General features: G+C 45.8%; 2 protein-coding genes and 1 pseudogene across 5 annotated transcripts in view; all 3 read right to left on the bottom strand.

Annotated features, from left to right (window-relative positions):
* LOC147428782 (uncharacterized) overlaps positions 1 to 528 on the bottom strand; it is a 29,990-nt gene extending 29,462 nt beyond the window's left edge. For 2 of the 4 annotated variants that reach the window (XR_015185935.1, XR_015185934.1), the window contains exon 1: positions 135 to 528. The gene's annotated coding sequence lies outside the window, so the exon portion shown is untranslated. Of the gene's footprint in view, positions 1 to 5 lie in introns of all 4 variants that reach the window. The other 2 variants (XM_086496320.1, XM_086496321.1) reach the window with 2 other exon arrangements.
* A 4,022-nt stretch (positions 529 to 4,550) lies between these two features.
* Positions 4,551 to 5,801, bottom strand: LOC147428781 (uncharacterized). Its single transcript, XM_086496517.1, has 2 exons — positions 5,346 to 5,801; positions 4,551 to 4,643 (listed from the first exon to the last, which is right to left on the bottom strand). Exons 1-2 carry the CDS (start codon positions 5,799 to 5,801, stop codon positions 4,551 to 4,553), a joined length of 549 nt encoding a protein of 182 aa, XP_086352643.1.
* Positions 5,802 to 14,312: 8,511 nt separating this feature from the next.
* On the bottom strand, positions 14,313 to 15,355 carry LOC147428780 (uncharacterized; annotated as a pseudogene).
* Between the last annotated feature and the right edge of the window lie 264 nt (positions 15,356 to 15,619).

The raw sequence follows: 15,619 nt of genomic DNA, 5'->3' as shown, positions 1-15,619 counted from the left end.
CTTACATATATCTATGTCCGAACTCTTCCCTGTTTCAACGATCTCTTTGTGCAGTGAAGATAAGAAGAATAACCTTAAACAGAAAACAACAAAAATTAGAGGGATGACAAATTACGTAAGTGACGGATCTGTACCTGAAATTCTTGTTCAAGAAGCATACGATCGACGGGTGAAAGAACAGGCGAGAGAGAGAGAGAGAGAGAGAGAATAAAAACAGACGGGGAGAAGGGGGAGAGAGAGATCCGATGAGCTCCGAAATAGAGACACATATTGGTATGAGCTCCTAGTTGGCAGTTTCTGGACCTTCAATCCTCCCAGGCAGCCCTGTTGTGCTCAAAATTCACTCGATGGCAGCCGGCTACCTTCCTCCTCCCCCTTGCTGGCTGGCTGGCCGCACCAGCTCCATGTGCTAGGGCTAAGATAACACAAATTGGGCGAGACGAATTGGTAGCGCAGAGCGACTGTTCGTGGGAGGGAGGAAGAGGGGAGAAACGAGGGGTCAAAAACAGACGGGAGTGGAACAGGGGAATGAAGCTATTTATAGGGTAAAGGGGCCATTAGAAAACCGGGTCCCTGTGTTGGGACCTGTTCATGGCCTTTACTAATGTGACGCCCTAGAATCTGGGCGCGTCGGGGAGGGGACCTTTTGGGTCCGGTTCGGATGGGACCGGCTCGGGTTGGGGTGTTTCTTCAAGGGGTCCTGGCGCGGACGGCACCGGCTCGGACGGAACCGGCTCGGGTCGAGGTGTTGCTTCAAGGGGTCCTGGCGCGGACGAGTCCGGTTCGGACGGGACCGGCTCGGGTCAAGTTGCCTTCACGGGGGCTCGGCTCGGACGGGACCGGCTCGGGCGTGGTTGCGTTCCATGGGTCGACGGCCGTTTGCGTTTCGCGGGTCTTCGTGGGTCTTGCGTTCCGGGTCCCTAGCCCCACGTAGCCTCAGGCTCCGCCGCACTGACGGAGGGTCATAGCGTGCCCCGGGGAACCTTGCGTGGAGTCCCCACGGTGCGCGAGTGCGTGGAGTGAGGCTACAATGTCTAGGTGGGGGGTCCCCTCCCGTGGCCGTTCTCGGGAGGCTCATACCCCTTATATACACCCCCGGTTGAAGAGAGTTCGACGACCGCGTCGAACGTGGGAAAAGAGTGCTTGGCTATGCATGAGGCCGTGGGGACAAAGGGGTGCATATAAGTGTAAGTGATCAAAACTGTTCCCAAATGCAAGTAAGTAGGCATGCTTTGTTTTTGTCATTTTTGAAAATGAGTGTGTGTGTATTTTTGGGGTTTTGGCAGAAGGCTGAAAAGATATGCTTTGAACACCCAAGTAGAATTCCCCGTACTTGAGCGTTCCCCGAATAGGTAACCCAGTGTGCGCGGAGCCACCTGCTGCGTTGGCCCGCGCGGAGGCTTCTTGAAAGCCGAATCTGAAATAGCGTTCCGTCGCAATGCAGCACCTGCGAGTTTGTCCCTGTTTGGACGTCATTTGGAGGGCAAGCTCGGGGCCCTGTGGTCTCTTTGTAGACTTGAATGGGTCTTCAGCTCAGCATGGGCCACAAAAGTGGCCGGGGCGTGACGAACACCGTTGGCTTGGCTCTGATACCAAGTGTGACGCCCCAGAATCTGGGCGCGTCGGGGAGGGGACCTTTTGGGGCCCGGCTCGGACGAGACCGGCTCGGGTCGGGGTCGGCGCGGGTCACGGGTGACGGCCCGGTGTTCAGGGACGCGTCACGGGGACGGAGGGCGTGAGGTTGCTTTCTGGAGCTCTCTTCACCAAGATTTTGACGAACCGGGCCATTGCGGTTGGAGTCGTCGTGAGGATCGTGCGCGTCGGGCACGTCGGTCTTCGGCTCGTTTCCAGGAGCTCTTTTCTGGAGCTCTGATACCAAGTGTGACGCCCCAGAATCTGGGCGCGTCGGGGAGGGGACCTTTTGGGCCCGGCTCGGACGGGACCGGCTCGGGTCGGGGTGTTTCTTCAAGGGGTCCTGGCGCGGACGGCACCGGCTCAGGAGGGCCCGGCTCGGACGGGACCGGCTCGGGTCGAGGTGTTGCTTCAAGGGGTCCTGGCGCGGACGGCACCGGCTCAGGAGGGCCCGGCTCGGACGAGACCGGCTCGGGTCAAGTTGCCTTCATGGGGGCCCGGCTCGGACGGGACCGGCTCGGGCGTGGTTGCGTTCCATGGGTCGACGGCCGTTTGCGTTTCGCGGGTCTTCGCGGGTCTTGCATTCCGGGTCCCTAGCCCCACGTAGCCTCAGGCTCCGCCGCACTGACGGAGGGTCATAGCGTGCCCCGGGGAACCTTGCGTGGAGTCCCCACGGTGCGCGAGTGCGTGGAGTGAGGCTACAGTGTCTAGGTGGGGGGTCCCCTCCCGTGGCCGTTCTCGGGAGGCTCATACCCCTTATAACTAAGTTAATTTCCCTCCAGTGAATGGACATGCTGAACCAGGTGGTGGACTGGTTAGAGCAGCAGACGATGAGTTATTGGCCTTCCGATGTCGAGTTAGAGGCGCATTGGTGAACGGCTCATGTTATGCCCCTCGTTGTCTTACTTCTAGTGGCCGTTTTTGTTACAAAGGAAATTTTGTTTCGCGTTTTGCAACCTGCACGCCTCAACGCTTGCGACGTTGCGATTTCCCAAGACAGCCCTTGCTTCCAGCTCTTGGATGCGCCCTTCACGAGTGAAAACAGTGCGGAGCAGTCGTAGCAATTTGTCGGCTCTCTTAGGTGGCACACCATTGGGGGTTTTACCCTATAGCAATTTAATGATTTTAATGTCCTCTCTCTTCGTGTGTGTGTGTGTGTGTGTGTGTGTGTGTGTGTGTGTGTGTGTGTGTTGCTAAGGCTGGGTTCACATTGAGGCGACAGAAGAGAGCCTCCAAAAGTAGCTTTTCGGGGTGGTAGAGTGCCATAATGCACACTTCCGCCACCCATTTGTTCACATAGAGGGTGGAAGAAAAAGTCACTCGATTTTCTTCTGCCGGTTTGTGTGAACATTGAGCGGCGGCGGAACAAAGAGTGAAAGGTAGAAGCATTTAGCATTTGCATCAATAAAGCATAGTACAAACCATAGCATAAAAATTATTAAATTGAATGCATTTGTTACAAAAGCTTTCACTTGAAGATGATGATGAATCTATTTCCTCAAAAGCCTCATTTCCAAAAAATTCTTAGACATTCATCCGTGCATGTTCTTTGTGCATTGCCTTTGCAATACTATCCCTCCTCTCGGAGCCTACTCCAAGGTCATTGGAACCTCCTTCATCGCTGCCTTGTGCACGCTCCATAGCCTCCTCTATTCCGACATCCCGTGTTGCCATAAGCTCCATCATGGATGTAGCACCTGCTCTTCGATCCTCTACCGCATGTCCACCGTGACCCGCCAATTCTGCTTCTGCCTCCCTTACCCACTCCATATCAAAAGATTCTCCATGGAAAATACAAAGGTTGTGAAGCACAAGACAAGATGCTACAAGATCTGGCACATAGCGTAGATTCATGTCACATCTTTTTAACAAAATTCTAAACCTTGCCTTCAACATTCCAAAAGCTCTCTCAACTGGCATCCTTGTACTTGATTGAATGAAATTCCAGTAGTACTTGAGACGTGACAGCCCTTCCTTGCACCCTTTGAAAGGCACTAGCATATATGGCCGTGCCGGATAAGCGCAATCACCAAGTAGACAGTAGTTGCCTAGTTCCCCTTTTGCACATCTTTGAAATTCAAGGAGTCATGCATTGATCCGGCCCATCCAACATCAGAATTCCATATTGAACAATTAGCAGATACGGTTAGTTGCAACAAAATAGAGTGGAAACCTTTTCGATTGAAGTAGTCGACATGGTTGTCCTTGGTGCAATGATGGGAATGTGCGAACCATCTATCGCACCAACAACAAAGGGGATTCCTCTTGCCGTTTCAAACTCACGCGCCAATGTCGCAAGTCGAGAGCTTGAAGGCCATCTGATGTACATATCCCTAAGGCCAGATTTCACGATTGCCTTGCAAAAATCAAGTACAATTCCACAAGATGTACTTTTGGCACATCCACAAGTGTCACCAAGGCCCAAGAGTCCATCGCCAGTAGCAAGTTTGGTAAGAGCGATGGCTACTCTATCTTCTATAGGCACAGTCTTGGGAAAGTTTGTGAATTTCTTTTGCATGAAAGGTGCAAGCTTCCCACAAAGGTAATTGAAGGTTTCTTTGCTGACCCTTAGACGGCGCTTGAACATGCTAGCATTGTAAGCACTTAGGAGATAGCATTGGACAAAGCCTTGTGGATGTGGGTATGCCCACGCTCGTCATCGTTCATGGCCCCTCCTTCGGTTGGCGATCTTCTTGAGGCTTACAGATTGTGCCATGCTCTCACAAACATGCAACCAAGTTTGCACTATGGACTCATCATTGCGAAAGCTGGGCTCCTTTAGCAATTCATAAATGGCTAAAGGACACAACCATGCACAATAGAGAGCCATTTCCTTGGATATAGCCATTGAATCTTGCAATTGTTGAAAGGGTACAAGATATTTAGTTCACGGTCTACTATAATTTATTGCAGTTTTTTCAGACTTTGAAACCTTGAAACATTTTCATACACTTTGGAAGCACAACAATAAAATTTGCAAGCTTTTGACGCTTTGACAAATTACAACAAAACTCTGAAAAAACATAGAAGCTGTGAAACATGGAAAGCCTAAAACTACTTGTCACCCCCCTTAGACTCCTTCAAAAAATCACTCATAGTCATGCGCATAGCAGCTAGTATATTGAGCCTCTCCTTCTCCAAGGCAATATTCTGGCTAGCGGTATCCTTGAGATGCTCCAAGAGAAGTTTCCCTGTACCAGCCATCTCGGCCAACGACTCCTCATACTTCGGAGCGACTTTTCGGCTTGAGGACATGGTGGTTGGGTCTTCTCTTTATGTGGGGAGGGGTTTTCTTCTAAGGTGTCACTAGTTGTTGGGGTAACATCCTCCATTGTTGATGAAGAAGCGTGGCTAACAGGAGCAACAGTGGCTCTGCGTGGTAGTATTCATCCACTATGTCAAACCATTTGTATACATGCCTCCTACCATTACTAGAAATTTGCCACTTTTTGCGGCAACTTTCACTATCTTTATCAAAATCAGGGTAGGTGGCGGCTAGTTTAGTAGCCACCTTTGCCCATAAATTAATCCCTTGCTTCCCGGGATTATTGAACTCCTCATTCATGACCCCCAGGATATGAATGAGTTGGTCCACCCACCAATCTTTCCACTTGCTTTTCTTGTTGTCGCCGTCATCATCATCTTCCAAGTCGATGGTGCTCTTCTTCTTCGAGGCTTTGGGAAAATTTTGTTGTGGTTTGGTTTTGTAGCACAACCTCCTCGTTGGTGACTTCTTTCCTCTTCGACGATTTGGCACGGCTTGCCTTAGGTTGAGAAGCTCGCATGGGATTAGGGGTCGGGTTGGGTGATGGAGTGGATACCACATGATCGGGGGCACACTCCATATTGGAGTTAGGACGAGTGGCACTCAAAGGGGGCGAGGGATGAGAAGGGTTTGTAGCCATAGGAGAATGTGAGCTATGAGCATTTAGAGAAGGAGAGGGATGAGGTGGTGGAATTTGAGATCCATAATTCGGGGGTCTAAACATAAAGGGAGAATTAGGAGAGATGGAGGGACAGTTCATCATGGCTTGGTAGCCATGAGGTGGCATATGGAAAGAAGGGTGGGGAAATGGATAGAAAGTGGATTGAGAAAATGGAGGTTGGGAGAGAATAGGGTCGTAGTCTTCCCGTTGGGAGTCGAAAAATTGATTTGGGTTGGAGTCCATGGTACCTACAACGCAAAAAAAAAAAACAATGTTAAAGATGTGCACACAAAGCTGAGATCAATGCATGAAAGTGCGAATCGCAAAACTCATAGCGGCCTTAATGAATTGATTTGCACCGCCGTCGGTCTCTTAATGCTTCAACCCTACAAGAACGCCATTTAAAAATTGTTGGTACATCATAGAGCATAAAAAATAAACAGCATGTGAAATAAACTTGGAATTTTAAGATAACTCATTATGCTTGAAAAGCCCTCAAATGTAAATGAGCATGGCCTTGAGCTTGCTTGAAGGGGCCCTCAAATGTAAAAGAGCATGGCTTACTCTGCGCATGCACCTCAAATGTGAAAGAGCATGACCTCCTTGATCTCTGTGTTGATGTGACAGAGCTTGAAAGGCTAATTTGCCATTTTATAAGGAGTGGAAAGGGGGGGCGGGGGGGGGGGTGGTGTTTTGTGAACGTTGCACAACTTTTGGAGAGCTGTTAATATTTTTTTTAGGAGGGGGTGGGGAAGTCATTCTATTTTGAGAAAAGGCAAAGCAAGAGAACGTGGGCAGGAGGGCCCTCTCTCCTACGTGGAGGGTGGAAGCGCCATGGCCGGGGGGGGGGGGTCGGAAGAGAAAAGCGCCTGTACTGTCGTGCGCTGGCAATGAAAATCTCACGGTGCTGCCGCCCATTGTGAACCGATTCCCTGACATGGCATATCCTGATTGGCTGCAACGAAAGGTGTTTACTGTGCCGCCGCCTTATGTGAATCCAGCCTAAATTAGCTACTTATATAGCAATTTAATGATTTTATTTAAATATTAAATCCTTGTGATTTATGGTTAAATATTTCAAAACCCTAAAATTGGGGTTTGGTGACTAAAAGCAAGCATGGGCCAAAAAGAAAATCTTTAGCGCAAGTTCTACTTATAAGTATATAAAAAATTTGGTGTAGAAAATTTCAAGGCGAAAACAATTTTAGGAACAATAATTCCCTTCTCTCTCTAGAATTATTTGTGCAAGTTTTTCTCTCTCTAGAATTTAGTGCAAGTGCTCTCTCTCTCTCTCTCTCTCTCTCTCTCTCTCTCTCTCTCTACCAATTTTTAACGCAAGAAAAATCATCCTCTCTTGCTTGCTTTAAAACAAGGAAAATTATTATGAGCCCAATTAGGGTTTACCCACAAAAGAAGCAAGTTGCTTTTTGCAACTCTATTAAAGAAGGAGAAAACACAAGAATCAGACACATTTGGAGAATAGAGTTCTCAGACTCGTTTAAGTGGGAGCCTGCAAATTTTGGAAAAAAGAACACGAAGACACTGCATATGCTCTAAGAGAAGTAAAGGGAGGACAGAACTATGAACCTCGATATAATCACACACACACACACACACACACACGGGGGTGGGGGGGGGGGGGGGGGGGGTGGAGCACTGAAGAAGAACAAGAAGACAGATGTGGAGGAACTCGAAGGACTTCAAGTTACAAAAGAAGATTACCAAGAGGCCAACTTGATGAAGACATAGCCAGAGTTAACCTCTGTGCAAGGATTAGAAAAAACCAAATTATATCTTTGTGCAGGGATAAGAAATAGCCAGAGTTTATATCTTTTGTGCAAGTATGGGAGACAGCCAAGGTTAATCCGTGTGCAAGTCTTCATCCCTCAAGTAGTTAGCTAGAGTTTAACTATGTGCAAGGAAGGACCGGATTATGTGCCGGTATAAGATTTATTCCCCATAGTTAAAGATATCTTTAAGAGGGGGAATTGGCGCATCTTGTAATCCCCAATATTGTGTCGACACATCTCTCTCTATGTTATTTTGTAGTCATCTCTCAATTATATTTCCCTATATGCAGATTATTCAATTTATCTTAGTTTTATTTTAGTAGTGCGCTTTCGATTTTGTGACAATGGTATCATAGTAGGACTCTTTACTATTTTAAAAGTAAAGGCGATCCTTTTGCAAGAACAAGGTGAAAGATAACGACAGCATGAACTCCTCGCTTTTTCCACAGGGAGGATGAACCTTGTAAGAAGAAGCAGATATGGAGTCTTAAGCTAAGAAGAAGACAAAGTTTACTCCACTATCAAGTTGTGCAAGCCTAAGCCAGTTGTTTATTGTGCAAGTGGACCATGATCTTGTTGTCAATATCTACAAGGAAGGATTTGATTTGTATGGAGCAACCTACAATTGGGGAGTCTCAAGTAAGGATTAGTTGAGTTGTAGAGTTTACTTTCTCTGCTTAGAAAGTCAAAGAGTGTTATTTCTCTACTTAGAAGTTCAAAGAGCCTTCAATTCTTTGGAGGAGAATCAAGAATCAATGGTAAGAGAGTCCAAGGAGCCTCATGCTATCAACCTCATGATTATTCATAGTTTTACATCCAAAGCTATTCATAACACTCTAGGAGACATGGCAAGAGGAAGCATAAGTGGGTCAAGATCTTAAAGACAGAGAATAAGGATATCAATAGGAATGGTGAGAAGAAACCTTCCACTTGGGAGAAATTTGATTGGACTTTTATGGTCGAGTTACGACGGATTTGGTGGAGTTAAAAAGAACATGAGAAGTTCCTCATTATGTGGATACATGGTCTCATATTTTATTTCTCTAAGCATTGTAAAGCTTGCGCCTCGACTTCTTTCAATCGAGAAAGCACATGTCGCATCCATTGATTTACAATCGCGAAAAGAGCAGAATTCCATAGTTTAGAACATCTCATATAACATGTGCACATAAGAGTTGTGACAGTCGTGGTTTTAAACGTCTCCTATACATGTTTGAGCATAGAGGTGGTGGTTGCCATGAGTAAGCCAATTAAAGAGTCTTATAAAGTAGCCTTGCAAAATTTGTGAAATTACCTATTGATGGACTGGACATATTCAAACACGGCACCAATCTTTCTTCTTAGCATAGGCTTTTGGCTGGCATGGAAAGGAAAACCTAGTGGTTTTGCCTCCTTATCCTCGTACCACTATCCATGCTTGATCCAAACATCCTTTCCCTTACTTTGCTTTGCTGATTCCCCTTTCTTTCCTTTCTGGAGCTGCATAATGTGAGTAATGGACTCTATAGTCCGTCTTCTTTGATATTATGGTTTGGCTTTATCAAGCATGTGATTGATTTAAAACTCATTATTATTGGTAGTAAAGGCTTCTTCTTTGTGGTTATTAGTTGTTGCACAATATTAACAATCCCTATATATCCTAGGTTGGAGTAGGGATTGTCTGGATAGTAGGGCACATTATGGCGTTCTCGACGACAACTGAGTTTGCTCCTACTGGTTAACTTTTTCTTTTTCACTTTATGGTTGTGGATCAAGGAGAGCTTCTCAAGGGCATAGATCTCCTTACAAGGATCTTGTTAGGCTTTTTAAGAAATATGGGTACTAAAATAGGAGGTGCATCTAAGCTAAACTTTAATAGATCTATTCTAACTCTTCAAGAGATGTAGTCCCCGAAAAACGAATAGCCCAACCCTTCCAAATAAACGAGGAAAGGCTAAAGGCTAGGCAACTAAATTGAGAGAGTCTATTGGGGGTTCTTAAAATGGTATCACAAGAATTATTACTAACCATAACATAATGTAGGGAAGTAACACAATTTGCCCAATTAGTCGAGAAGGTCATCACCCTAATGTAAGGGCCAAAGTTCATCATTGACAATCTGAAGAAGGATTGAAAGTCATTAAAAAATGTGTACCCAACATCATCTTCCCATACAAGATACCACTAGAAAACCGAATCACTATAAGACGAAATGATTGTGGTTCTTGGAGTGTGTCTTAGATTGCTTTATTGACCTTTGTAGTAGCATGGATTGCACTCGTCGTTTGGGTTTAGTGAGAGATAGGAAGGCTAATTTTGTGTTGGGGGGGGGGGGGGGGGCATCAATGAACAAATTATGATATTGCTAAAGATATAACCCACCACTTGCTTAGAAGTTTTTTGTGTGTTGCTGACATTACTATGTTTTCTATTCTATCTTAGAGACGATTCCCATTGTGTGCTTAAAGCATTAACTATGAAATTGAAAATATTGGGTTACACAATGATTGGGAGATAGGAAAGTCTCTCCTAAAAACAAATTGTGAAGACTACGTAGCTAGAAACAAGGGAAAGACAAGGGCACAACAATCTAAGCTAGCATCACCCAAAAAAAAAAGTTTCTTTTTGACAAATACTCTCCTCAATGTACAATGAAACAAAGGATTGATAAAATGATAAAGCAACACATCGGTTGATGCTTGGATGAATCAAAGTTGATGAGAAAATCATCTTTATTTAATGTTTTCTATTGGAATCTATGGAGTTATTGATCAAGGATCATGTTGCAATCATGTATAATTCAATGTGAGCCAAGTTTTTTGGCAAGATTTTTGATCTCTTATTTTACAAGTGTGTGCATGAGTAGACTATATTAACCAGTTAATGGCTTGAAAACCAAATAACAAACTATGCATCATACAAGTGTATCTAATTACTTGGTTTTTACAACCGCCATAGTTTTTAGAAGTATCGGTGTTCATCACTGTGCACTTGTTTTCTAAAATTAAGCTTCAACAAGTTGGATCCCTATTTGAGTTCTACATGGTTGCCTCCTCCATGATCATCATATCGTAACAGTAACTTGCATATAGAGACTATCGATCATGCATTGGGCTCGTTTGAGATCAAGATATTGTTGAACACGATTGCACGTGATTTGCAAGTACTGCAAGATTCTACATTGATTGCCCCCATGATCCGAGGAGTTGTAGCAAGGTCATCCCAAATGAAAGTCAACACATATTCAACACGCAAGCATCGAAGCCAACACCTCTTGCTCAGGATTGCAATGCTCTACCACTACGCTGGCATGCGTGCTTTGAAGTGGATACATTTACGGTAGTACATATGTAGAGAATCATCGGTGGCCCACGAAAAGGTGAGGCAACCAACCATGTTGGCCACTTCCACCTACATGGTGGCTAGCGAGCCAATTTTTACACATAGCCCGTGTAGCCAAGTGACCCTCCAACGTGCTCATGCTCGAGTGAGTATCCAGTGCACTTATTAGCCTTACCATGCCAAAGTCAAGACACTCTAGCGTCAAGATTTTTGTGAAGCAACACATTGCTAATATAAAAACGTAAACAAGCGTGCGAAACGACTCCAAGTATAGAGAGACAAAAATCTGTGGGACGTTAAAAAACCATAAAGTAGATAGGGATACACGAGGGGGTTATGGGGTGATTGGGGTGATAAATAGGGTGGGACACCAAACGCGTTTCGCTCATAGTGAGCTCATCAGTGGTGTGAGTTTAGAGATACAAAAGGAGGTGGTGAGAGGGTTTTTATAGAGGGGCAATTTTAGGTGGGAAATTTTAGGTGGAATGTTTTTTGGAGGGAAAAAGGGGGAAGTTAATGATAATGTACTCAAGTACATAGGGAAAGAGTCAGGGTAGAAGGGGTGGTACCCGTTTTATTGGTGAGAGGTAGACAATGTGTACCTAATAGAGTTAAGGGGATGGTGTGATTTGATACAAAAAATTGTGGGGGGGGGGGGGGGGGGGGGGGGGGGGGGGTGAAGGGAAGGGGGGGAATTTGTTTATGTTCGAGTAAGTAAAGGGTGCAATTGGTAGGCGAGGCTTTTGCAAGGGGTGTAGAGGGAAGAAGGCACGGGATCATTGGAATGAGGTATGCCAAAACATATTTGGGAGTAAAGAGATTTGTATGCCGGGGGGGGGGAGGAATTGTACGGGTTTGATGGAGAGAGGGAGAATTTGATCGGAAGAAGATAGTGGGTAAATAGGTATCAACCTCTACTACCCATAAGAGCAAACCAATTAATCATGGAGAGCCGCAACATCATAGGGTTAGGGGTACAAAAAAGTGAGCTTTGCAAAAAGGTGGAGCTTTCCAAAATTTTATTAGTCGAAGGTGGGTGGCGACCTTAAAAAAAAGGGGGGGTAGAGAGCCCTACCTCGTAGGGAAGGGGTGCAAAAAAGTGGAGCTTTTCGAATTACTATTTGCAAAATTTGAGTGGCATGCTTTACTAGAAAGACATGTAGTCCATAAAAAAAGTTAAGGGTGTCCATCGGGGTGGTGTAAGGTATGCACAAGAAGCTTATGGATGCTGGGCCCCGAAGTCCAACAAATGGTGGGTCTAGGTAGATGCGAGAGTGTGGGGTTGAACTGACAGGCCCGAGCAATAGGATTGCTGATACAAAGAGAGGGTGATAGCCTTCTTGTGTAAGGTGTAAAAGGTAGCTTGAAGGTTATGGGGAGGGTTTTATTAAAATGGAGTGATGGTTCCATGAGGGAGGTACGGTTCTGATAGGTGACTTTGTTGAACACCTTATGTAGAAAGCCTTGTGGGTAGCCTTTTGTCCTAAGGCGTTTGTAGAAGAGGCTGCGGATAGTGAGGAAACCTTCCAAGGAGCTCTCTCTAATGATATATCTTTTGAGTTCATTGATGATTAACTCCACTTTTTGATGTGTAGGGTGCCAAGAGATCCAAGGGATGTAGTTATATGCATTTAAGGGTTTTTGGTGGCAATGGGAGTCCAAGATGCATGAGGAGGCAAACTTGGTACCTTTATAGAATTCTATGTCAAGGATAGTGGCGTGGTTGGAAGAGATGTGGCTCGAGATTCTAATGTGTTCTTGAAGTGGTTTCCCATAATCATTCAAAAGAGAGGCGAGGGAGGAGCGAGAGCCAACCCATAGTCCAAAGGCATCATCTACATAGTGCTTGACGTAAAGAAGGTTTGGATTGAGCAAGAGAGGGGAGGAGGCTTCTAAGTGGCATAGAAACATACATGCATACACTACGGCAAAATTGGAACCCATAGCTGTGCCCTTGACTTGTTTCCAAAAATTTCCTTTGAAGGTGATGTAATGGTGTGATAAGATGAGGGCCGCAAGAGAGAGGATAAAGTGAGTTTTAGGAGGGTCAAAATGGGTAGCTATGGAGGCTTTGAGGGCTAAAAGACCTTGGTTGATCAGAATATTGGGATAAAGGGCCTCAACATCGAAGGTAAAGAGGAGGGTATTGGGTGGGAGGGGGAGTTTGTTAAGTTCTTGGACGAGGGTGAGAGAGTTTTTAAGATTTTGCTTATAGGTGAGGAGGATAGGGAAAAGCTCCAAGTGCAGCCATAGGGAGGCTTTTTCAAAGATATAGCCTTTGTATGAGCAAATAGGCCGAGTGACAAGGGAGGGTTTGTGGATTTTTGGAATGAAGTATATGGGGCAAGGTTTAAGCTGTTTGTCCAAGGGCGAGAGGATGAAGTTACGATCTAAAGCTGGTAGCGCCGAAAATTGGATGGTAAGGGAGGAGAGGAGGGAGGCAATAAAGGAAAAGGTGATGGTAGAGCAAGGCTCATAAGTGGAGGTATCATTGAGGTGGGTGAGTGCATTATTTTCATACCAATCCAAAGGTAGGATGGCCAAGCCTAAGTTCTTGTCCGCGGGTTTTATGACAATTGAAGGGTCCAATTTGAGACTACATAAGGCTTGTGAGACAAAGCGGGGACGCTTTGCAGGAGGGAATAAATTGGAGTAGACAAGGTGGTTAAGGTTATGAAGGTTATTGCGTAGGATTAGATTGAGAGCGGGGTTTTCCAAGGGCGGCTTCCAAAGGGGATTTGGTACTTTGAACGGAGAAGGTGGTGGGGTTGGATGATTCTTGAAAAAAAGTTTTAGGTTGAGAATTCTTGCCATCGCATTATGTGCATTAAGAAGTGAAGAAGGTGAAGGGTTAGGAGGAGGGGGGATGTATTTTAAACCTAAAGCTAGGCACCGCTTTTCCGGGAGAGAGAGTATCTTAGGCGTAAGGTTGTGCACTTTAAAATTGGAAACCCCATCATCTAAAGAGAAGGCTTTAAGCCTACCAAAGAGGAGAAGTTTGTAGCCTTGAGGGTTTGTAAGGGGAGAAGTTTGTAGCCTTGAGGGTTTGTAAGGGGTAGCCAATACTTTCTTCTCACCCGCCCTTTGTAGGTTGGAAGTTCAAGGTAATCTTTGCCAAAGGGTCTTGAAGGGGCGATGTTGGAGATCCAAAGATAAGGGAGGAGGGGGGGCTTTGAGAAGGAAAGATGCACCCATGTCGTGGGGTGTTGTAGCCCTAGTCCCTCCTCCCTCTCTCTTTTCCCGAGCGCTTTGGATTGTAGTGGGAGGTGTGATTTAGAACTGAGGCTTTCTTGTGGGAGGAGGAGGGCAAAGGTGATGAAATGGGGCGAGAAATGGTAGGGTGTGGCGGGCTAAGAGGTTTAAGAGGGTAGGAGGGATTGATAGGTGTGTTGAGGTGGTGGGTAGAGTTAGGTTTTTTCTTGTAAGGTGGGGAGATTCTAAAGGTCGTTTAATGGTTGAGAAATGAGGTGGTTTAGAAGCTATGGATGGGTGTTTTGATGGCGAGGGGTGGGGGTAGGTAGAAGGTCTAGGGGATTGGAAGGGTTTTTTGGAAGGGGGATAGAAGGATCTTTGTGAGGATACGAAGGGTTTTTTGGGAGGGAGATAGGGTTTGCTTGGTAAAGGAGGGGAGGGAGAATGAGGTTTAGTGTGATTTGCACAAGTGCTCCGTCACCACTTGCTCCACAAGCTCTTTTATAGTTTGTTCTTTGGGGAGAGAAATGACCTCCTCTTCCAAAGCAATGATGAATCTTTTACGTGCACGAATGGCATCTTCCTCCTTGGTAGCATTAAGATGGGCATTCAAGATGTAAGTTTGGATTTCGAAGAGGAAGAGGTTGAGAGAAGAGCTTTTCCATTCTTTAAGCTTGAAGCTCCAATCATGCTTTGACAAAAGAGGGATGGAGATCGAGATCAACCTATTGTTGAGATCATTGAGACGCTCCTCAACAAGTGCATGGTAACCATCTAAATAAGCTTGGAGGTTTTTTATGAGAAGGGTTTGAGCTTGGATAAGAGCTTGCGTGGAATTAAGTTGAAATTGTATGGTGAGTGAAGCAAGCTTGGCGTTGAGAAGAGCTTGGGCTTGGGAATCATCAATGGTAAGTTTTGGAGGTTTGATACAAAGGCTATTGGGAGCTTTTTGGTTGCGTAATAACTCATTGAGGTGTGCCAAGAAACCTTTAGCTCTTCCTACTTGCCATGTAATTTTTTGAATTCTGAAATAGAATTGGAGAGAATCACCTCAAAATCAATAGGCTTCTTGAGTTGCGGTATCATTGCCGAATTGGTAGGGGGGTAGGTTGAAGTAGAATCCTTCTTACGGTTATCCATCGGTTTTTCGACCGCCCGGGGTATGGCAGGGGTGGGGGGCAAGGTCACATTCAAATGGTTGTGGTCCAAGCCGTTTTTGGCGAGGACTGATGAGAAATCGAAGGAGTCCTCGGGGAGCTTTTCCAACTCCTCCGTGATGTGCTCGTAGTGATTCAAAGCATGTGGGTTGCCGGGTAGCAAGGCCGAGTTATTAGTAGGTGAGTGCGTCGGAGGCACAAGTGTCGATGAGGATTCTGCCAAGAGGACGGTGGTGGTCGAGACAAAGCTGGGAAGAGGTGGTGCCGCCATGACGGTTGAAGATGAATCCAAAACAGGGTTTGTAGGTGTTAATTGTGGGGCACCATGGTTGTCCATGGCAAGGGTTAGAGTTGGAGTGTAAACTCCTATTTGAAAGAGTGTAACTTGTGTTGTTGAGGGAGCAAGTTAGGCCAAGAGACAACCACTAGGCAAAAAGGTGTGAAGGGTGTTGCCTACAAAAGACCCACTTCATGCTGCCTCGGCAGGTAAAGTTACAGATAATCTAACCAGTCTTACCAATCAACATATCATGTTGAGACAATAGAGCTTAGTTGCTGGAGTAGGGTGCCTTAGAGGAGCTTGTGCTTAAGAACACAGTTT

The sequence above is a fragment of the Adiantum capillus-veneris genome, chromosome 23 (assembly GCF_014529385.1).
Source record: "Adiantum capillus-veneris isolate H3 chromosome 23, ASM1452938v2, whole genome shotgun sequence".
NCBI lineage: Eukaryota > Viridiplantae > Streptophyta > Polypodiopsida > Polypodiales > Pteridaceae > Adiantum > Adiantum capillus-veneris.
This window is presented reverse-complemented; position numbering and strand designations above follow the sequence as displayed.

What these genes read in the sequence shown, in the direction of transcription:
- LOC147428781 (XM_086496517.1), bottom strand. Translation starts at nt 5,801, where the DNA reads ATGGACTCCAACCCAAATCAATTTTTCGACTCCCAACGGGAAGACTAC. An exon ending in AAGTCACCAACGAGGAGGTT is followed by an intron (nt 4,644 to 5,345) that starts GTGCTACAAAAC and finishes GTTTTTTCAGAG; the next exon opens with TTTTGTTGTAATTTGTCAAA.